This window comes from Passer domesticus, chromosome 3 (genome assembly GCF_036417665.1).
Source record: "Passer domesticus isolate bPasDom1 chromosome 3, bPasDom1.hap1, whole genome shotgun sequence".
In the NCBI taxonomy this organism is placed as follows: domain Eukaryota; kingdom Metazoa; phylum Chordata; class Aves; order Passeriformes; family Passeridae; genus Passer; species Passer domesticus.
In genome coordinates this window covers 1,117,686-1,140,300 of record NC_087476.1, presented here as the reverse complement: position 1 = coordinate 1,140,300, position 22,615 = coordinate 1,117,686, and the positions used below count along the sequence as shown (strand labels likewise).

At 49.6% G+C, this 22,615-nt stretch overlaps 1 protein-coding gene across 2 annotated transcripts; it reads left to right on the top strand.

Annotated features, from left to right (window-relative positions):
• Positions 1-8,269: 8,269 nt before the first annotated feature.
• On the top strand, positions 8,270-22,397 carry LOC135295764 (interferon-induced very large GTPase 1-like). Of its 2 annotated transcripts, XM_064411462.1 has the most exons (3): positions 8,368-8,502; positions 10,308-10,493; positions 12,608-22,397. In XM_064411462.1, exon 3 carries the CDS (start codon positions 12,610-12,612, stop codon positions 19,915-19,917), a length of 7,308 nt encoding a protein of 2,435 aa, XP_064267532.1. In that variant the 5' UTR covers positions 8,368-8,502; positions 10,308-10,493; positions 12,608-12,609; the 3' UTR covers positions 19,918-22,397. The 2 variants fall into 2 exon arrangements, with proteins under 2 accessions (XP_064267531.1, XP_064267532.1); XM_064411461.1 differs by lacking the exon at positions 10,308-10,493 and having other exon boundaries at positions 8,270-8,502.
• The last annotated feature ends 218 nt before the right edge of the window (positions 22,398-22,615 follow it).

Sequence of the window (22,615 nt, the reverse complement as noted above, 5' to 3'; positions counted from 1 at the left end):
AGAGGAGGCTTTTCTCTGCTATGCCATGGGGTCCTTTCCATGGGCAAAGCAGTTTTCCCAGAACTGCAGTGGTGTGGGTCACTGTTGACGCAGGACCCCAGACAGGTAATAATTATCATTGACTCCATGATTGCAGAAGGTCGATCAATCGCTTTATTATACTATATCATACTATATCTGTTAAGAAGCTCGTAACCCTTACAGACCGTCCAATACAGCTTTGACCTAACTGGTCAATCAATCCAAACACCATCTCCAGTGTCCAATTAAGAAACCACCCTTTGGTAAACAAATCTCCAGAACACATTCCACATGTGCACAACAACAGGTGCAGCAAGTGGAGATAAGAATTGTTTCTCATTCTTTTCTCTGATCTTCTCACAACCTTCCTCAGGAAAATGCCTGGGAAAGTCATGCCTGCTGCTGTCTATGGAGAAAGCTGCAGCTACAGGTCACTAGTCCAAGGGTGTAGTCTTTTAAGGACAGGCTGCTCTAGTTTGGAAGCAAGGGTCTTCTCTTTCTCTTTGGGTCCCCCACTGGATTACAGCTTCATTTGGCATCCACTCGCTCCAATGTGAGCACTTTACTTACGGGCTGTGCGTGGATCTCTGCATCCCCCGTGGACTTCATGGATTACTGGGGGACAGTTTTTATTCACCATGGTCCTTATCACATGAGGTAATTAATGGAAAACAGCACACGCGGCTTGCAGAAGAATTTCATCTCTGATTCTTGGAGCGCCTCCTCCACCTCCTTCTTCACTGACCTTGCTGCCGCCATGTTGTTTTCTCTTACATGTACTCACTTCTTCCTCTTCTCTAGCTAAAAGAAAAACTGCTGCTCATAGGTACCAAAAAGTTTCACTGATTCAAAGATACTTGCAACATCCTGCAGTGCTGAGAAGTTTCATTTTGTTTAGGTTCTGCATTGGGGAATCACTCGCCATGTTTCTACTGACAGCCACTCTGTGGTCCCTTGTTGGGCTCCCAAGGTTGCCCTGATGGGGGATAACCTCTTTTTAACCATTCTGTGACAGGATTGAGAGACACATGGGACTTTTTTCAGACTTCAAGTTGCTGTTTATTTTGGTCTTATCAGAAGTTCGGCACGCCGTCTGCCGTAGACTTAGCACGCAAGAAAGTACAGCAAAAATGGCCACAAGATGTACAGTTTCAAGGTATTTTAAAGCTGTTTTATCCAATTAACTCTTAAAACTTACTTTATTTCTACCTTTCTGCCGATAACTAATCCTTTGTCTGTCCACGTAACTTCTGCACTGCAGCTCCCCACAACCAATCACCCTGTGCCACCAACACTGCAGAAAATGGAGTAAATGAAGAAGAAGAAGCTCAGACAATGCCCAAGATCATCCGTTTTGTCTCCTATCTACCTCTATACTAAAATCCCAAACCTATAAATTTCTCACCCTGTGACAAACCACACTATTCTCTATTACCTATTTCACACACTTGTAGACTCCAATCTACCCCAAAGTCTTGGAAGCCCTCTCCATGGGCGAAGGTTAAAGGCAGTGTTTCCCTGGGGGTCAGGACCCCTCAGGGCAGGCAGAGAAATATTCCGTGTGCCCTGGGTTCCAACAAGCCACCACGTGCAGTTGTTGGAACCAGTGTTGTTGGCGGCTGCGGCGGCACTGGCGCTATTTAACGCCTCTCTTCATGTGGGATGCTGGGAAGGAAAAGTCACCACTGACCCTGCCCTTCTGCCCACAAAGTGGCTGGCTAAGGATGGCCAGGAGGACAAAGCTCACTGCATAACAGGCTGAAATATTGGTGGTGGAGGTGGTGCACCACTGAGCGCTGCACCGGGATGCCCCAGCAGCATGCCACCCCTGGAAAAAAATGTGTGAGCGCTGTTTGATTTTCTCCTTAAACATGCCATCACAGAGGCGTTACCAACCTCTCTAACTGGCCCAGCAGCATCTTCAGAGCCATCAGAGATTAGCTCTGCCAGACATGGTGGAAGCTTCTGTTGCCACAGGCCCCCAGCCAGGTAATAATTAGCATTGACTCCATGGTTGCAGAAGGCTGATCCATTGCTTTATTCTATTATATTCTGTCTTATACTATACTTATTGAGAAGCTCGTAACCATTACAGACAGTCCAATACAGCTTTGACCTAACTGGTCAGTCAATCCAAACACCATCTCCAGTGTCCAATTAAGAAACTACCCTTTGGTAAACAAATCTCCAGAACACATTCCACATATGCACAACAACAGGTGCAGCAAGTGGAGATAAGAATTGTTCCTCATTCTTTTCTCTGAGCTTTCTCACAGCTTCCCAGGAAAATCCTGGGAGAGAGCATTGTCTCTCTCTGTTCAGAGGCTATGTGATGACCACAAGCTTCCAGCAGCTTTTCACACAAACTACACCTGTGGCACTCTTGCTACTAAAAACTAGGCCATGTAAAACCCAATACAATGGGGAATCCCCTCGGCACTGGCCACTTTTCCAGCCCTTTTGTCCTTCTCTACTCTGTCCCACTGCTTCCTGGCACATCCTCTCAGAATTCCTGCTGCCTCTTCCTTTTCCCTGGGCCAGGGCAGCAGCTGGGCAGGAACTCCTGAGTTGAGGCTCTCTGGTGTCTGTCAGCGAGCGGGAGGAGACAAGGAGAGTTCCCAGTGCTCCACTGTTCCTAGAGCTCTTCCAGGGTGTGGAGAAGCATGTCCACATCACATCAGAGCTAGAAAAGCAGCAGCTGCTCCCCATCTATGGCACCTTGGCTCCCCACAGCCCTCCCAGTCAATTACAACAATTAATGCACACTTTAGGACCTTGGAGAAAACAAGATTTTCTAACATTGCTCAGAAAGCCCAAAACTGGGCAAGAAAATAAAACTCCATAATTAGACAGCTTCAGAGCAAGTATTGGTTTATTTAGCACTGAGAGTGAGGGGGATCTCTACACCAAAAACTGACTCAATCTTCTTTAGCCTACAGTTACATGTTAGAAGTCCTTCCACGCACTGTCTCAATTAGTACACTCATCATTGCATAAAGCTGTGTCATGGTTTTACAAGTTTGTTGCTTTCGCACATGCATCAGTTCCTTCTGTGGTGGTTGTGATTCTTCCAGTGGTCTTTTGATGAAGGCTTCTGTAGTCTTTCTCATGTTTGATCTTTTTACCTCCATCTTCAGTGCATGCCTGGTGCTTCTTGTTTTTCAGACTAACTTGGTTTTAGCCAATTTTGCAGTTTGCAAGTTCCATTAAAACTTGCTATCTTGCTCTTGTTGGCGTTTGTTATCTCTCTTGCCCTGTTATCTTGTTTGCTCTGCTTTCTTGTTTGCTCTGCTATCTTGCTTGCTTTACCTGCACTTCTTGTTGCAATATTCCTTGTGGTTAACCTTTTGTTACATACTTAGCTTTCAATCCCTCTTTCCTTTTTCCTTTTGTGAATTCTTTCACAAAATATCGTGTGTTTATTCTCCAGAAATATGCTCCTCTTTCTACTCTGTATTTCAATTTATATCTTTTCCAATTATCATAAGACATTGTGGTTCACTGTCACACCACAAAAAGCCCTGGTTAAATATACATGTACACAAAATGATCATTCTTAACAACAAGATCCTCATGAATAATTGTTTTAATCAATTTAGATCAGGGACTCTCCCATAAATGAGTTTGACCGACCAAGATGTATAATTCTTTGTTACTTCATGGAGTATCTTTGCATGAGTTGCCAGAGTGTATGTATATCTGTTGTTATTTGCCCTGATTGATCTACATAACTACAACAACTGATATTTATCAACATACAGACTCCTCCCATTTGTGCTGTGATCATATCTACTACCATACTGTTTTGAAATACTACTTATTTTAAAGAATTCATTTCCATTTTCAACCATCCAATGGCATCTGCTCTTGAGTTTGCAATTATTTCCATCTCTGATGAGATGTTCACTATTACTTTTTCTAAGTGCACAATTCCTAAAGTTGGCAATAAAGCTCTGACAAGGCTGTGAAGGCCTGTATTATATCTAGTCAGAGGATTAGAAAGTATACTTAGACTAAATCAGTTTCTCCAAATTCCTCTAATGATTCTTGTAATTAAACTAGTATGATTTATAACTTTTATTGGTGGGACGAGATATCCATGGTACACTGACCTCTCCAATTTCCAGGTAGCTGCTTCAAGGCTATTCCATTTCCACACAACCACCAAAAGCCATCTGGCAAATCACAGCTAGTTGTTATGTTCACGTTGGAATTGTTAGTATGCCTTGCAAACAAATAGTCATGTGTTTTGGTTTGACACTGGCCCAATGCCAGACATCCACCAGAGTCACTCGCTCACCCTCCTCTGCCACGGCTGAGCTCCTGGACATGGCACATGTGCAACCCCTCACTCACAGGCCTTTAACAACCAGGGTTGAGACAAATCAAAAGTAAATTGGCTCCTCACACAGTGACATGTAGGGATTTGGGGACGGGGGGAGGTTGTGCTGCAATGAGACCTGGGATGCGGGGACAGATGTTGCAGGGAAACCTGGAGTTTGGGAAGGGGGCATTGAAGTGAAGCCTGGGTTTTGGGGTGGGGGTCCAGAGAGACATTGGGGTTTCAAGGTAGGGGGATCTCTGCAGTAAGACCCCAGTTTGGGGGTAGTTGCAGGGAAACACAGGTGTTACAAACAGGCATGTAGTATTTGGCTCATGCTACAATTTATTTGCTTTAAGTATGAAATTGCAATTGTTTGCAAATAATTATTGTAAGTTTTAAACTGCATTTAAATATAATAAAACTTGGAATCCCTTGAGGGCAGGGTAAATGGGGAAATGAATGTAAAAGGGAAAGCAAGACTTTCACAAGATGTAAGAGGGCTTGCAAAAGATGTATTTTAAGATATGCTTACCATTGCAAAATGTATATCCAAGATAACATAAGCGGAGAGCAGAAGATCATAAGACCAGCCCTGAAATGTTGCATTTACGAACTACAACCCCAGACTACCAATGTCTGCAACTATTGAATTGTGGAAACACTGCAAGATTGTACTCAAGGAGCCCAAAATTAGTCTGCAGAATCATCTGATGAAGTAACACAACTGTAAGAGTATAAAAGACTGCAGACTGAAGAAGTAGGTGTGCCACTGGCTTTGGCATGCACCCAGCATAGGTTGTAACTCTTGCTTTATGTATTATCCCTTAATATAATCTTAAAATTTCATAAAATTTTAAGAGTGATCTTTGTTTCTCACACAGGGTTTGGGGGATGGCTGCAGTGAGACCCGAGGTTTGTGGGTTGGGGGGCTGCAGGGAGACCCGGGGTTGTGTGGCAGAGGAATTGCAGTGAGTGAGAGCCGGGATTTGGGGGGCTGTGGGTGCAGCAAGGACCAGTGTGGTAAAGGTGGGAGCGTGTGTGACATGGGACCCCCCTTGCTGGAGTGATGAGGGTGTGACTGGGAGCTTCTCCTCCTGCAGGGAAGCAGTGGTGACCTGTCCCTGCACACAGCCAGCTCTGGAGCTGTCCCCCAAATGAAATTACCTCAGAGGGGTCTGTGCGTTTGCCGGGAGCATGGCCAGCCCAGGAACTGCCCCCATGGAGCTCAGGGCAGCCGTGCTCCTGCCCTGTGGGTACTCCCTGCAGTCACACCCATGGAACCCACGTTGTTCCCGTCTCCTTGTGCCAAGCTGTGTCTTGTCATTGGCTATTTTAGCATTGGGAAAGTGGCTGATCCAGCACAAATCTCAGTACTGGGTCACGTATTCCAGCCTTGCTTTAGGCATTGAGGCTTGGAGAGCTCTGCCCTCTGCAGCTTCCAAAGCTGGGTTACCTTGTCAGGGTCACACATGGGGCTGGGAGGGACCTTAAAGCTCATCCAGTGTCACCCCCTGCCATGGGCAGGGACACCTTCCACTATTCCAGGCTGTTCCAAGTCCAGTCCAGCCTGGTCTGGAACACTTCCAGGGATCCAGGGGCAGCCACAGCTCCTCTGGGCACCCTGTGCCAGTCCCTGGCTGTGCCTCAGCCTTTGAGCTGTGCCTGGCAGCAGCTCCCTGGCCACACACCATCGATTTGGAGAAGAGCAAGTGGATTTGAGGGGATGTGGAGGAGGCAACATGTCCCCAACAGGGAAGGAGGCTGTCCTTGGAGAGGAGCTGGTGTCCTTGGAGCTGACAGAGCAGGAGCAGAGGAGCTTCATGCAGGATGATCCCCAGCCTTCTGCAGCCCTGGCTGGGTCACTGCTGCCATGGAGTCAGGAGTGCAGATGGTTTCAGTTTGCAGAGTGCACGCTCCTGCTGGCTGGGGGCGAGGCAGGATTGTGCTCCTGCTGTCCCAGGCTGGCAGGGGCAGAGAGGGAACGGTTCTCTGGCTGCTCCTGAAGGGACATTGAGGAGCTCCTGAGGCCGAGGGAGCCATGCAGCACAAGGTGCAGCGCTGGCAGAGAGGGTGTCATGGTTTGATGGTGCTGGAGAAGATTTCCTGGGGGGGCTGTGCCAGCAGCTGGACACAAGCACAGGTGTGCCAGTGGCCCCTGGGCTGTGCCAGCTCTGGGGTGGCAGCAGGGCCAGGGCAGTGCCCGTCTGCTGATCTGGCACTGCTGGGGCACCTCCAGTGCTGGGGGCAGCTCTGGGCCCCTCCTGCCAGGGGAAATGGCCTCAGGCTGGGCCAGGGCAGGCTCAGGTTGGACATCAGGAGGAATTTCCCCATGGAAAGGGTGGTCAAGCCTTGGAAGGGACTGTGCAAGGATGTGGTTGAGTCACATCTCTGCAGGTGTCCAGCGAATGCCTGGGCGTGGCACTGAGTGCTCTGGGCTGGGGATAAGGTGGGGGTCAGTCACAGGCTGGACTCAAGGGTCTGGGAGGTCTTTTCCAACCTCAGTGATCCTGGCATTCTGTGCCTGTAACACTCCTGCAGCAGGGAATTCTTTGGCTGCAGGAAATATCCCTCTGGAGACAGGCTCAGCTGAACTGGGCACAGAGGGACCAAATCCCTGCTCTGCGGGTGATGTGTCCCAGCCCTGCCTGGCAGCTGCTGAGGCTTCCCCTGAGGCCGGACAAATGCCAGCAGTGTCTGCTCCAGCACTTGTGACTTGTCAGCCTGGGCCAGGTGATGGCTGGTCCTGGCAGGCTGGAGGTCTCACTATCCAAACTCCAGTGCTTGTTTGGAGGCTGTGAAAAATGCCAATCACTTAAAAAAAAATAAATTAAAAGTTTAATCATAATAGAATGGTTATAACAATGGAAATATAAAATTTGGACAATTGTGATTAGGACAATATGAGACAATAAAAACAAAGGGTTACAGACATCCGGTTACCTTTTCCTGGGCAACACAAGCCCAAAAAAAGGACACCCATTAGCAGAGGATTAACCTTTAAAAACAATAGCTTCTTGCACATTCATACACCTCACACATGATGCATAAATTCCATTCAAACACAGGATTCTGTCAGGTCATGTCAACTTCTTCCTCTGAATCCTAATGATGCCTTCATGGCAGGAAGAAGTTAGTTTCTCCTGATAAAAGAGCAATAAATTCTCTTTCTTTGAAAGATTCAGTTGTCTTGTGACTGCTATCTCAGTGAGAGTCCTTCCTTTTTTAAAAAAAGCATCTTACATAAAGTAGTTTCTATTTTAACATTATGTTATAACCTAAAACAATATTTAACACACTACTTAAGAAAATTAATACAGCATAACTTTCTAACATAACACATATAATATTCATTTTCATATTTGTGAAAAGCCAATCATAAAATACGCATTTTTCACAAGACTGTGGAGCAGGATTTGTGTGTCCACATGGCAGGGGAAAAGCAATCCAGGCCCCTGCTCTGGTTGGGTGTTGAATGTCCTGTGCCAAACGCCAACGCTCTGTTACTGTCAGGTGTGGGGTGTCCCTGCCAAGAAAGCTGCAGCCAGGCCCTGTCCCTGCTTTGCTTCCTCTGCTGCAGAGGTGTCCAAGGAAGGCCAGGTTGGATGGTGCCTGGAGCAAGCTGGGACAGTGCAAGGAGTCCCTGTCTTGGAATGGGGCAGCCACTGCTTCTCTGGGAATTCCATCCCAGCCCCTGACAACTCTCCCAGGGAAGAATTCCTTCACCATATCTCATCTATCCCTGCCCTCTGGCTGTGGGAAGCCATTCCCCCTTGTCCTGCCCCTCCAGACCTTTCTTCAAACACCCTCTCCTCCTCTTCTTACATGTATATGCATCCCACTCTCAGAGTTTACACTGTTATTGCCCGCAGTCAGCACAGGAGTTAAGGATCAGAGGTCTGCAAGAAAGGATTGTTGACTGTGAGCCAACTCAAACCACACAGCGGGTGGAAGCTGGACCACAGTTCAGTCATCTGACTGCAAAAGGATGGTTTCGCTTTCACTGCTCTGCCGCAGTAAAAAGCCTGATTTCCAGGAATTACCCTGCTGCCTCTGGAACAGCCATGGGAACTCCCACCCACCGGAGAGACAGGGCAGGATAAAAAGGGACTGGAATGGGATTCTCCCAGCCGGGGAGCGGCGGAGCCCGGAGGGAGAAGGTAGGGGATGGGGATGGGGATGGGGATGGGGACGGGGACGGGGACGGGGACGGGGATGGGGATGGGGATGGGGATGGGGATGGGCATGGGCATGGGCATGGGGATGGGGATGGGGACGGGGTCGGGGATGGGGATGAGCAGCGGGGCTGGGAGCCGGCAGCAGCAGGGAGCGGGATCTTGTTGCTCTCCTGCCTCCTGTTCCCGGGGCTTTGCCAGGGCTGGGCAGATGGCAGGGCAGGAGAAGAGGGGGCTGAGGGCAGCGGGCGGGCAGCAGCTGTGTGCTCCGAGCGTGGGCTGCAGGAAGCCGCCTTTGCTGGCAGCGCTTTGGGGGAGCTCGGGGGAGCCGTGTGCGCTGCGGGGGCTGAGCTGGGAGGGGGCCGGGCTCAGAGCGGTGGCAGCGGAGCGGCGGGGCAAGGAGGAGGGATGCGGGGCATGGAGGGGCACAGTGAAGCCTGCAGAGGCGCCAAGGCTGGCCCCAGAGCTGGCAGCGGGGCTGGCCGGGCACAGATGCCGAGCGGAGCCCCTTCCCTGCCGCCAGCCCGTGCCGGCCGGGAAACGCTCCCCGCAGGCGGGACCGACCCTGCCCGGCCCGGGCACCCCCAGCCCCGCGCTGGGGCCGGATGGCTGCGCTGCCCTGAAGGCAGGAGCCCTGCGGGATCATTCCTTTTGCTGCCCAGCCAGGGAGGGTGCCATTCTCCTCTCTTACAGTCTGGGCATCACCACCCAGAGCGCTCCGGTGCCTGGGACAGCCCCGCAAAGGCAGCAGTGTTCTCAGAGCCCCTTTCCCTGGGCAGGGCTGGGGAAAACACTCTCGGGCGGCTGTTCCCATGAAACGGGGTGCAGGTTTAGGGTGTGGCTGGGCTGGAGTTAGTGTTGTCCAGGGCAGCCTCTGGTTCCTGAGAATGAACCAGCGCTGGTAGTGCTCCATTAGGAGAGAATTTGGGACGGGACAGGGCTCTGAAAAGTGTCTCAAGAGGGCAAGCTCCTGCAGTGACCCTGAGCCAGCAGTTCCCTTCCTGAGCAGCTCTCCTGCACTGAGGCTCTGCTGTCCAGGGAGCAGCTGGACATGAGCCCAAAGAAAACAATTGGTGTCTGAAATCCCTCCTGTGCTCTGCCACCACACCCAGCTTCCTCTGCTGCTGAACTGCCCCTGTCTCAAGCCAGCAGCTTTTCCTGTTTGTGCTGTCCCCCTCCTGTCCCATCCTGCTGGTGGGAGCACACGAGCTGCTGGGGGGCTCAGTGCCTGCTGGGATCCAAGACCAGTGCTGCTTCTCCCCCCTCTCCTGAGCCCTGAGCTTGCCCCCAGCAGCAGCTGCGTGATGTGGGCAGTGGTGGGGCAGGGCCCCGCTGCCCCACTGTCACTGCTGTTCCCCTGGCTCTGCCCCCTCCACACCTTGGCTGCTGGCCCGAGAGCACAGATATTCCCTGGACAGCCTCTCACCCCTCAGCAGCCCCGAGTCCTTCTCCTCAGGGCTGCTCTCAATCCATTCTCTTCCCAGCTTGTGTCTGTGCCTGGAATTGCCCCGACCCAGGGACAGCACCTGCACTTGGCCTTGCTGACCATCATGGGCTTTGCTCTGTCCCACCCCTCCAGCATGTCTCACCCTTTCCTTCTGGTGGGGGAACAGGGATGTAGGTCCCAGGTGAAACCCTGCTCTGCTCACCTCCCCAGAAGAGCCCTGAGGAGTCTTTGCTGCCTGGGCAATCCCCAGTGGAGGAGAAGGGCTGGCCTCCAGTGCTCCCTGGAATGAATCTGCCATGCTCATGGGCTCCTATTCTCCTGACTGTCTGCTCTTCTCCGTTAGGACTTTGGGCCTTTCCTTCCTGGTGCTCTTCCTCCTGAGTCCTTGAGGGGTTCCCATCTTCCTCTCCACACCCACCGTGTGCCCCAGGCCTGTCCCTGCTGCTGTGCTGGGTCCCCTGAGCTGGGGCCCTCGGCTGCCGGTGTCTGCTGGGAAGCCAAGGCTGGGAGCAACGGGAGCATCTGTGAGGTGGGTGAGGGGAATCAGAGCCCACAGGCCTTGCACACATTGCCCAGATCTGCAGGGATTCCTAAGGGGAAGCTGCCCCTGAAGCCTCTGGAAGGGTTCAGGAGCCCAGTCCCAGGCTCTGGGATCAATACCTGTGCTGGTGACAGTGTTGTGACCTTGGTGGGACAGAAGCTGAATGCTCAGAAGGATTTTTTGCAAGGAATAAATCTGTCCAATAACCAAGTGAACTGAGACTAGGACAATTCCCACAATTGTGTGAAGTAGTGAAAACCCCCAAGCAGCCACTTTTCCTCCTGTCACCAGAGATTTTGAACTTGGTGGCTCTATGGTGGCTGAAGTCAAGACTGCCACCAATGGGCACTTTGCCTGGCAAGACTCTCTGTGCAAATGAGCAGAAGAACAGGGGGCACCTCTCTGAGTTGGGTCCCCACATTTCAAGTCTCTCCTGAAGGGCCACCAGGATGTCCCAGGCACAGCTGTGGGCAGGGACAAGGTGGATTTCCCCCTGCACTGGGGTGGGACCCTGAGTGTGCCAGGAAGCAGCTCCTGGGAAGAGGCCAGAGAGGGGCGAGGGAGGGGCTGTGCTGGCAGCTGGAGCAGGAGCACAGCTCAGAGCCCCTGGGGCCGTGCGGGCATGGGGAGAGTGTGTCTGGGGAGAGTGGGGTGCCCATGGGGGGAGTGTGTCTGGGGAGAGTGGGGTGCCCATGGGGGGAGTGTGTGAGCGCTGCCTCGGGGTGCTGGGAGCAGCAGGCTGGGCCAGGCAGCGAGCAGGGCAGCCGTGGGCTGGGCAGAGGGTGCAGAATGCAGGCAGGGCTGTTGGATGGGCAGAGGGGCTGTGCCCGTGCTCCAGGGAGCCAGGAATGCCCCCGGCTGTCTGTACTTGTGGATTGAGGAGTTCTGCTGGGAGGATGTGGGTGATGGTGAAGATATTACCTGGTCCAGGTGTAATAAACAGTACCCGGAGACCAGCTTTTATAAAGGCCTTTATTAAGAACAGCTCTTGGGTGGGCAACTCGAGGGGTCGCGCACACCACCGCTGCTCCCACAGGATGACACTGAGGAGGAGAAGTGCAGCTTTGTCTCTCGGCAGAGCTGGGGCTTCCATCCTCACGAGAGTCCTTAGGAAGACAATGTTGGCTCGTAGTTTAGGGGTGTCATCCAGGCTGAGTGCTCCTGAAGCCATGGTGACAGGAAAGAATCTGGCTCTGGTCAGTGGTGGGTGATTCCCTGTGGTGCTGCCAGGTTAAAATCATTGTTTATGTGTTAGTTTGTTGTTTTTAAGAGGATCCATATAGTACCAACAGCTCCTCATTAAATTCAGTCTGGGTGCAAGTCCTTCTGGGAGCAGGGGAAGTGGTTCCTGACCTGACGGAAAGGGATACAAGTACAGGAGTGCAAGTCCTTCTGGGAGCAGGGGAAGTGGTTCCTGACCTGACAGAAAGGGATACAAGTACAGGAGTGCAAGTCCTTCTGGGAGCAGGGGAAGTGGTTCCTGGTGGAAAGGGATACAAATACAGGGCTGCAAGTCCTTCTGGGAGCAGGGGAAGTGGTTCCTGACCTGACGGAAAGGGATACAAGTACAGGGGTGCAAGTCCTTCTGGGAGCAGGGGAAGTGGTTCCAGATGGAAAGGGATACAAATACAGGGTAAGATAGTAACACTTAACAGTGGCAACCAAAGGCAAGGCCCAGAACTCTAACATTCAATATTCAACAACAGACCAACGCTTCAAATTAAGACCCTATCAACTTCATCAACATTAAGTAACAATTACTACTCTAAAAAAAAGAGCTCCCGTTTCCAGGGTTTCATTTCTCACACAGGGCAGGTTGTGTGGCTAAGTCTGTGAGTGCCTGTGTGTGTCTCTCTGTGTGTCTCTGTGTGTCTGTGCTGTCTCTGAGATATGCACTCAGCTTCAGGGTTGATCCTGCAAACAGGAAAGCAGCAGGCACATCCAGGGTGCTGGGAAGGAGGCCCTGGCTCTTGTGCCATCCCAGACCTGGCTCCAGCAGCTGGATGGGAGCAATCCCCAGGGCTGAGCTGCTGCAGAGCCTCTGCCAGGAGCCTGGGGCCTCTGACAACACCTTAGGGAAAATCTCTGTTCTTCCTCCACAGCCATGGCTTCACAGGAGGACACACAGGAGGGGGATGCAAAGGCACAGCTCCTGGCAGAGGCATTCCAGAAGGAAGGAATGGATGCTGGATACTGGCTGCCCAAAGCTTCACAGATCCTGGGAATCAAGTGCAGAGAAGCCCTACAACATGTGGGATATAAAGACTACCTCAGGCTGGAGTGTGAGGTACAGCACCCCTGGGAGAAAAAGGCACTCCAGAAACTCCTGAAAATCACAGATGATAAAATGAGCACTAAAGAGGTGCAGAAGGAGCACTTGGAGAAGACAAAGCAGAAACAAGAAGAGGCCAAACAAGCCCTGAAGGATCTGACAGAAATGCTCAAGAGCCGCAGCCACAGCCAGGATGCTCTGAGGGAGAAAGCAGAGACTCTGTGGCAAGCCATGGAGATTCCCAAAGAGTTCTGGCCACAGCCACAGAAACCCTTGGCAGATATGCTGGAGAGCATCCAGAAGCAGCTGGAGCAGCAGGAGCTGTCAGCAGGCAGGGAGAAGAACATCCCTGACACGGAGTTGCTGAAACGGGCGTCAGGGGGACTGGCCCTGCAGGGCATCTACAGAACCAGCAGACCTGAAGATGTGCTGGCAAAGCGAGAGCAGCTCCTCAGGGTTCCAGAGGGATTCCAGCTGGCCAGTCCGGAGCAAGGATCGCTGCTTGAGAGGAAGGAGTTCTCCTCCTCTGCAGCAGAATCCACTTTCACCAAGTCCATGGAGCAGCTAGGCTTCAGCATCAGCGTTTCTGCCAAATGCTCATTCTGGGGGTTTAGTCTGGGAGGGGGTGTAGATCACAGCAGCTCCTTGCAGTCACAGGACACCCACCAGTCCCACTCTGAGCAGAGCTACTTCTGCACCACCAAGTACCAGTACATCCCTCTGGCCTCCTGCTACTTCCAAAGGCATCAGCTTCGCCTCTCGGATGCGGCTCTGCGGGAGCTGCAAGATATGGAGCAGCAGCGTTTGAGCTTCTGTTGGGAGGAAGACAACCCCACCTTGGTGAAGATGTGTGAGAGCTTCTTCAGCAGGTTTGGGTCCCACATAAACCAGGGTCCCCTCCACTTTGGGGGGATATTCTGGTGGAAGGCGTCCACAGAAGGATTCCAAGCTGAGCAGCGGGAAGAGATGAAGCGACAAACGTCTGAAGCACTGAACAGCTTTGTTGGAGCCAGCTGGGGTCGCTTCAGGGCCAGTGTAGAAGGGTCCCTGGATGTTTCTAAACCCAGCTCACAGGCTTCTGTCCAAGGAAGAGCCAGAGAGGGTTCTCATACAGCGATTCAACTCTACGTGGTCAGCACAGGGGGCCCAGCAGACACAGCTTCCCTTCCTCAGTGGAAAACGGGGCTCGTGTCTGATAACACAACGTGGTGCGTTATCGACCGTGGCTTTGAGCTGATCCCAGTGTGGGACGTCATCCTGTGCAATCACTGTGGAGATTTTCAGTCTGCTGGTCAGATGAGCAGAGCCCTCAGGGCTGCGTACAAAGCACTGACGAATCAGAGCGTCGGCACCATTTTTGGAGAGGAACTGGGCAGTGCAGTGCAAGAGGCCAGAGATTTCATGGGGACTGTGAAGACCTGGGAGGTGACGAAAGGGGATGAAGAGAAGCTGCTCACGCTGATGGGGCTAAAAGATTATCTGAGTGGTAAAACCAGGAACCCCAGTGTGTGGATCAACGTGTGCCTGTCGGACAAAGCCCTGCAGGAGTTCCTGGTGAACACCGTGCGGAGCTGCCAGGAGTCACCTCCAGAAAACACCACCTCTATCAAGTTAAAGTTGAGGAGTCTCCTGAATCCTCATATCTACTCTGTCAAGGACTTCCCTGAGGCTTCCTTCATTATGCAATGGATCTTCCAGACTGAGCAGCCACATCCCAGATCTCCCAAAGTCTCTGAGCTTCAAGAGCTCATCAAAACACTGCAGCAAATGAAGGAGCACATCCATGCTGTCACCTATGCACCAGGAAGCTCTGCTTCTGACGTTCATGAAGCAAAGATAGAAGCCACCCAGACCAGCAGCCTCGCCATTTATTCCTTACTGCAGTCTCTCCAGGAACAGGCTCAGAAGGACATGGAACTCTTGGTGCTCTTGATTGTGACCAGCACAGGGTACCAGGTGGAAAGCAGCACTTTTCAGCACCTCCTTGGACACCCAGAAATTCAGTACATGGCCAAGGAAATGGAAGCAGCACACGAGGAGTATGTGAACCTGAAGGAGCAAGATGCCAGCAGAGCTGAGGCCTTCCTCCTGCTGACGGGTCTGACTGTGACACCTGAAAGTCAAGAGCTGTCCCCTGAGCTGAAGAGGGAGCGTTTAGTTTTCATGGAAGATCACATGAAAGGCTTGTGGTCCACACGGATAAAGAATCTCCTCCAAAAGCAGAGTAGAGACAAAGACTGGGAGAGGCTGGAACGGGACTTGGACTCCTTGATCAGTGGGTGCTTGGATGACAAATGGGAAGAAGAGAGGACCCAGAACATACTCAGCGACCTGGAAGACACTTTTCCAACACCTGAGGCCCCCAGTCAGTCTCAATCCAAGTCAGACAGCAGAGAATCCAAAGTAAATGAAGCCATGGCAAACCAGGAGTTCCTCCAGTTGCTCAAGCGCCTTGGACTGGAAAGTCACTATCCAAGGAAAATGGGGATGGGAGATTTTCGCACCATCTGCAAGACATCTCTGCAGCACAGCCAGCCCAGCGAGGACAAGGAACTGCCATTTTACTACTTGGAAAAGCTGTTAACTGTGGATTACCAGGTAAGGTACCTGACTTGCTTGGATGAGAGCAACCAAGGCCTTGCACCCATGCCAAAAACCGGAGAGCAAGAGCACCAACAGTCAGACTCCTTTGAAAACTTTCTTGATAAGATGATGGAAGCAGCCCCTGAATGTGCAAGCAGGGATGGCCATGTGCACCCCATGGACCTGCAGATGGCCATCTTCCATTGTGCTGATGACTTCCTGAGACAGACCCTGGCAACCAAGCTGGCATTCTGCCAACTGGCGCTGCCTCTGCTGCTGCCCAACCCGAGCACTTCACACATCGAGTTCCCGCTCTATGCACTCAGCCAAATCCAAAGGAGCTGGAAAGAGGTGGAGAAGTCAGGAAAGCAGGTCCAAATAAAGAGTTACAGCAACAAACTCATCTTTCAGGCACAGACACCCATCGTGTCCTTCATCCGCATTGGCAGCTCAGCCTCCTCTTCCAAGTCCCAGCTCCTGAACGCTCTGCTGAGCAAACGCAAACATGACACTTTCTTCCACCGCCACTGCAGAGGCAGCACCAAGGAGCATTTGCTGATGGAAGGGCTGGTGGAGATTGCCTGGTACTGCCCCCGTGCAAGCCCCGATGACACCTTTGAGCGCTGCGTGGCTTTCTGTAACCTGCATGGAGATGCCAGGGATCACGGAGCACAGCTGCAGTTCCTGCAGGAGGTATCTGCTGTCAACGTGGCTCTTGTGTCCGACTGGGAGCACATGGACAGCAGGGGGAAAAAGCTTCTGCAGGACCTGTGGCAGTCAGAAAGGCCTTTACTTTGTCTTCTCACAGAAAAAGAGAACATTGCACCTGGACAAATCAGCAAAAAAATAACAATAGGGATCAAGAACAGAAACGAAGCAGAACTGATGGGCCATCTGACCAAGACAATTGGGAATCTCCTGGAAGGGTCTAATCCATGTTTCAGTCTGGAGGCCTGCATGGACAAAGCTCGCCAGCATGGATTCATAGTGGATGCAGATCAACCTGCATGTGTGACAGCCAAAGCAAAGGCAAAGGAGCTGGTGGAGCTTCTGAAGAAAGAGAAGCTGTCTGAGATCAAATCCAAGCTGCTGCCGCTTCAAGGAAAACTGTGGTACCAGTGGTGCCAAAAGGACAAAGAACTTACTCGCTTGCAGGAGAAGAGGAACAGGAGCATTGAGCATCACCGCAGCCAAATTGAAAGTGAGAAAAATACAATCAGAAGAAAGCAACTTGAGCGAGCTTTCCCTCTCAACCCACTGATGAAATCATTCCTTGGCTTCCTCCAGGCCCAGCCAGCAGATACCAAGAAATATTTCCTGCAGTGGATGAAGGCCTTTATGCACGAAGTGTCCCGTGGTCGCCTTGAAGAACTGAGGAGAAATTATCACAAGTTATGGTCTGAAATCCTGTCAAGAAAAAAAAGCAAGAAAAAACCCAGTGGCAATGATGCATCAGTGAGTCGCTTGGATGCCCTCTCTGACGAAATCAATGATTCATCCATTGGCCTGGAGAACCTTCTGAGAGAGGTAGGGCAGATTTATGAAGCTCTGCAATTTATGAACTCCAAGAATGAGAGTTTTGACAAATTGCCAGAAATTGCAGCAGACCTGATGGTTTCAGGGTATCCCATGGAGCTGATGGATGGGGACGCTTCTTACCTGCCCTTGCGCTGGGTGGGAGCAATCTTTGACAGCTTAATTGAGAGGCTGGGGGACAAACGAGTGTTTGTGCTCTCCGTGCTCGGCATCCAGAGCACAGGCAAGTCCACCCTGCTGAATGCCATGTTTGGCCTGCAGTTCAACGTCAGCGCAGGGAGATGCACCCGCGGAGCCTTCATGCAGCTCATCCCGGTGGGCGAGGAGCTGCAGCAAGACTTGGGCTTTGATTTTGTACTGGTGGTTGACACAGAGGGACTCCGTGCCATCGAGATGGCCAATAAACAGTCCCTGAACCATGACAATGAGCTGGCCACCTTTGTCATTGGTGTTGGCAACATCACTGTGATCAATATCTTTGGAGAAAATCCATCAGAAATGCAAGATGTTCTCCAGATCGCTGTGCAGGCTTTCCTGAGGATGAAGAAAGTCAATCTTTCCCCAAGCTGCCTCTTTGTCCACCAAAACGTGGGAGAAGCAACTGCCAAGGAGCAGAACATGGAAGGACAAAGGCGTTTGCAGGAAAAGCTGGATAAAATGACTGTGGTAGCTGCTCAGCAGGAATTCTGTGACATCTCCTCCTTCAGCGATGTCATTGCCTTTGATGTGAACACCCACATTCACTATTTTGCTCACCTGTGGGAAGGAAACCCCCCAATGGCACCACCCAACCCTGCCTACAGCCAGAACGTAAAGCAACTCAAGAGCCAAATCCTCCAGGCTGCCAAGAATCAGTCACAGCGCAGCATTTTGAGGTTCTCGAGTCTGAAAGATCGTATTGGTGACCTCTGGAATGCTTTGCTGAATGAAAACTTTGTCTTCAGCTTCAAGAATTCCCTGGAGATTGCTGTGTACAGGAAACTGGAAACTGCCTTTAGTCAGTGGACCTGGAGGCTGAGGAGTCACATCTTAGATGTACAGATGAGACTGGACAACAAAATTCGTAATGGGGACTTGCAGAATGTCACCAGAGAACACCTTGAAGAGCTGGTGAGAGAGACAAGTGATGCCATTGAGAAAGAAGTGGAAAAGTATTTCAGGGAAGACAATGACCGTGGGATACTGGTCCAGTGGAAATCAAGCACAGAGCTGAAGCTGAAAGAACTGAAAGAGGCTCTGCTTCATGAAACAAAAAAGAAATGTGAGAATCTTATTGAGCTACAGAAGGAGCAGAGGAAACTGAATGCAAGGAAGTTGCAATATGAAGATGAGCTCCTGAGTAAGAGTCGGGAGCTGGCTGTGAGTCTGAAGGGGAAGAGCCTCAGTGAGAGAGAACTGGAGGACAACTTTACTCTTGTCTGGAACCAGTGGATTGAGGAAGTCTCCCTTGCTGCCCCTCCTCCAGAACGGGTGGATATTGATGCAGAAATCGAAGATGTCCTTGTAGAGCACTTTAAAGAGCCAGGCATCCATGCACGCATCAGGTCATTTCCCAGAGGGAGAGGATTTCCTTTTGATCCAGAGAAACACATCATGAAGAAAAAGTGTGGAGTTATCCAAGGTTTCTTGAGCATTTTCAAGACTGATGTGATCAACTTTCAGCACATCACAGACAACATCATAGCATGTGTGAAGGCAAACATTGCTAAGAAGGAAGAGGAGAAACGCGATTACAGTCGAAATTTTATTCATGAAATACTCAATGAAGTACAGAAAGGTGTGAACTCTGTCCCCAGCAATGCAAAATGTACTTTTAACAGAGAGTACAGCATTGATTTGTCTCTGTATCTGTGCAAAATAGCAGCAGAAAGGTTTAAAGCCATGCACGAAGCATTCCGGAAGTCAAATGACCCAGTTGTGTACCTGAGCAGCAAGAGAGAAGATTTCTTCCAATGTTTCCAGATTTCCTGCCAAGGAGCCACTTCGATCATAATTTTTGCTCTTTTCCTTTGTGACAAGATTGAACCAGCTCTTCGCCGTGCAGTCTATGAGAGGACGGCTAAAGACATCGCTGAGGACATGCAAGGCCAATTCCCAGATTTCCAGGGCAACAGAGCCAATCTGGAAGTTTGCATCCTGAAATACCTGGCCGAACAGGAAAATTTTGAGGACTTCAAGCAGTACCTTATGTCTCCAAAACAATTTTTTGAGAGTTACATTAAGACACAAGTTAGGAATTACTGTTTAGATGGGAGTAGGAGGCTGGGAATGTTTTTAGACTCCTCCCTTGATTATCTCTATCGAAAAATCCTGTCAGCTGTTTCGAAATCAACCCAAATTGTCAAAGACAGAAAAGACAGGGAAGACAAAATCTCTCTCTGGCTGGGTGAATTTTGCAGGGAACTGTCAGAGGTGATCAACTTGCCCAGAAGTGATCTGAAGGGCATCGAGCACCAGGAGGTCACAGACATTGAGTTCCTGCACAGGGCCATGGCACAACATCTGGCTGCCCTGAGGGACAAGCTCATGAAAGAACTGGCTGATGCTGACCTGAGCTTGTTTCCAAGGGAGCCTCACACCATCCTGGCAGAGCATTTTTCAGGGTGCTGGGAGCAGTGTCCATTTTGTGGGGCTGTCTGCACAAACACCATGCGGAATCATGATGGAAAGCATCAGGTAGTCTTCCATCGCCCAGAAGCTTTGAAGGGATGGAGGAAGTATGGGACAGACCAGCTGGTCATTGATATTTGCTCCAGCCGTGTTGCAAGTGATATCTCATTCATTCTTCATGACGATCGACGGTTCCCCTACAAGAGATACTGGGATGCTGGACCTCCTTTTTCCACTTGGAACATTCTTCCTGATTCCTCCATGCAGGCGTACTGGAAATGGTTTGTGTCTCATTTCAGGACACAGCTGGAAGCTCTGTACAATGGGAAATTTCACGGTATAGGAGAAATCCCTGAGGCCTGGCAGAGAATTACCAAGGAGGAAGTGCTATCTGAGCTGGAGAAGCGTTAGCCTATGTCCTTGGGGAGGAAGAAACACAACAGCTTTATAGTTTAGCAGAACTTTGTAGCAGGCTCTCCACAAAATGCAGTTACAATGATGACACTCTCAAACCATGCTCAGATAATTGCATCTAACTTTTCCCAAGTTCAGTGAAATAATGTTACTGCGGCTATTGCTCAGCAACGCCTGACTTCATGAGAAAGCCAGATTCCGCTTGCCTTCTTGCCTGGTCTTCTTAAAACACCTTCTGAACCTCAAGAATTAGAAATTCTGGGTTCATTAGCAATGGAATTTTGTGCTGAGTTTCAGTACCAGGGAGAGTCTCAATCAAATGTTACTCCCCGTCTTCCTGTGTACAGAAACTCAAGCTTCTGGTGCAATTGTACCACCCCATTGCCCCCTTAGGGTGAAAGTGCTGACCTAGATGAGTCCCCACAGCAATTGCCAAAAAGATATTAGCTCATTTGTAGAGATAGAGCCTGGCAAGGCATTCCCTCAAAAATGAAACGTGGCCCATGTAGCATTGCACAGCACACTGTGACAGCAGCTAATGTTAAAAAAAAACATCAAGAGAAGACATAAAGAAAAAAGATTTACCCATCATTTTGAAGAAAACTGTAATAGCCATTTCAAACCCTAGAGCCTTGCAAAACGAGTTACATCAGCTTTATTTCCACCTCAACTTCCCTCAGGTGAGGCATTAAAACAATTAAACCAATGGGGGTGTTGGCTGAGGAAAGAAGTCAATACTACTTCCGTTGCAATCAGTAACATGATGACAGATGTTAGTGCTGTCAAACATGCAACCTCACAGGACAGAGCCACCATGGATTTTCCTTTACTGGCACATAAACATAGTTGTGAAGATTTTGAAGAACTGTGCTGTATGAACTTCTCTGACCATTCAGTGTTGTCCATCCACAAACAACTTCAAAAACGGAGAGATTTTACAAATCAAATTAAAACAAATGATAGATCCTAGTTAGAGAACTTGTTTAAAAGCTAAAGTTTTACATCTTAGCTAAAAGAACTTTGCAAAATAAGTTTATAGGTATTGATTGTTATCGTAGCAATTTTACTAATAGTGCCTTGTGTACTTCACAGTGCATGAAGAATGATGAACAAGGTCATCAAAAATGTTTTTTTCTATCCAAGAGAGAGGGGAAATGTGAGAAATAGATTTGTGTAGAATTCTCAAGGTCTGACAAAAGACCCACCCAGTATGCATCTGTATGCAAGCTTTGAGATAAGAAATGTTAACTTAGAAATGCCACAGAATAAGACAGATACTGCTGAGAGAGAAATAGAGCTAGAAAAGTTTTAAAGATGGCTCGCAAATAAGATTAGATATTTTGGAGAAATAGAACTATAAAAATCACATTGTAAGAGCACACAGGAGGGATAGTTTTAAATAATTAGCTTTAAGGCATCTGCAGCATAGTGTAGCAAAAACTAATAAGCCAGGAAACACTTCTAATGCTTTGTAATTAACACATAATTAGCTTCTAATTGTGATGGTGTGAATTGGAACACCTGTATTGTCTCACCCTTCATATGAGACTGAAAAGTAGAATGAAAAGTTTTTAAAACGCCTCTCAGTTGCCCCATCTCTGGGTGAGAAAAGGGCTAAAATCCAACACCCCAAAGGCAGTTTTCCTGCAGCAATGTGAAATACAAAGCTGTGTTTCATGTCAGGTGTGTACAGGCAATATGTGTATTTGTGATTGCAATCCAGTTATAAAGATGAATTCTAATAAATAACTGAGGGACTAAAACATGGAAGAAGGCCTTTGAACCTATCCTTTGTTTGCAATCAACCTTTACAAGTCTTAAGTTGATTTAGGAGCATTTGAATTAAACCTTGAAGGATGTTGCTGTTTGACAAAAACTTTCTGCTTGTAGCTAAGCCTTAAAGAGTTTTGCAATAATAACCTTTTGAAGTATAATTTTAGAATATTGCTTGTAGTAGGATCTTTGAAACTATAGCGTTAGAATATGTAAAAAGGAAACATGCTTATCTCAATGCCTTAACAAAACAGTGAAAAGCAGCTTGAGAAAGGAAGATGAACATCAACTCAAGGACTGATAGTTTTGACCAAGGGAAGCTGGACATCACTGTTAGGAGATTTATAGTCCTTGCAATTAAAAGGTGGACCCACATCTGGAATCTGGACCTCACCAGCTGGGAGACTTCTTCCTTCTTTCAGAAGCCGGACCCCACCATCTGGGGATACTCCTTTCTGGGATACATCCTGAGAAAAACTAAATCACAATAGTGTATAGAATTGTGATGTAAAAATTGGGAATAGCAATTGCTGATGAGTAAAAATTGGGAATAGAAATTGCTGAGAAAGGTCATGAGCACTCCTATAAATACCTGTAAGCCACAACAATCAGCGTGCAGTTGGAGGGAAAATTCCCCCCACTGTACCCAGCGCTGTATTGCTCATACTTTACCATATTAATTAATAAATTGATTGCTGCTTGAATATTGGCCTAGTCAAGCTTCTCATTGATAACAGCAAGGAGCTGTCCTGCTTGGTGAAAGGGCTGCAGAACCTGAGGTCAGCTCCATGCTGGCTGCAAGCTGTGCTGCTCGGCTTTTGGGCATCATCCTTCCCTCCCTCATTGCAGCCTCCTGGATCAACTGAGGCCGTTCTCTCAGGAAAGCAGTGACACGACTGCCCCGGGTCTCAGGCAGTGCTTT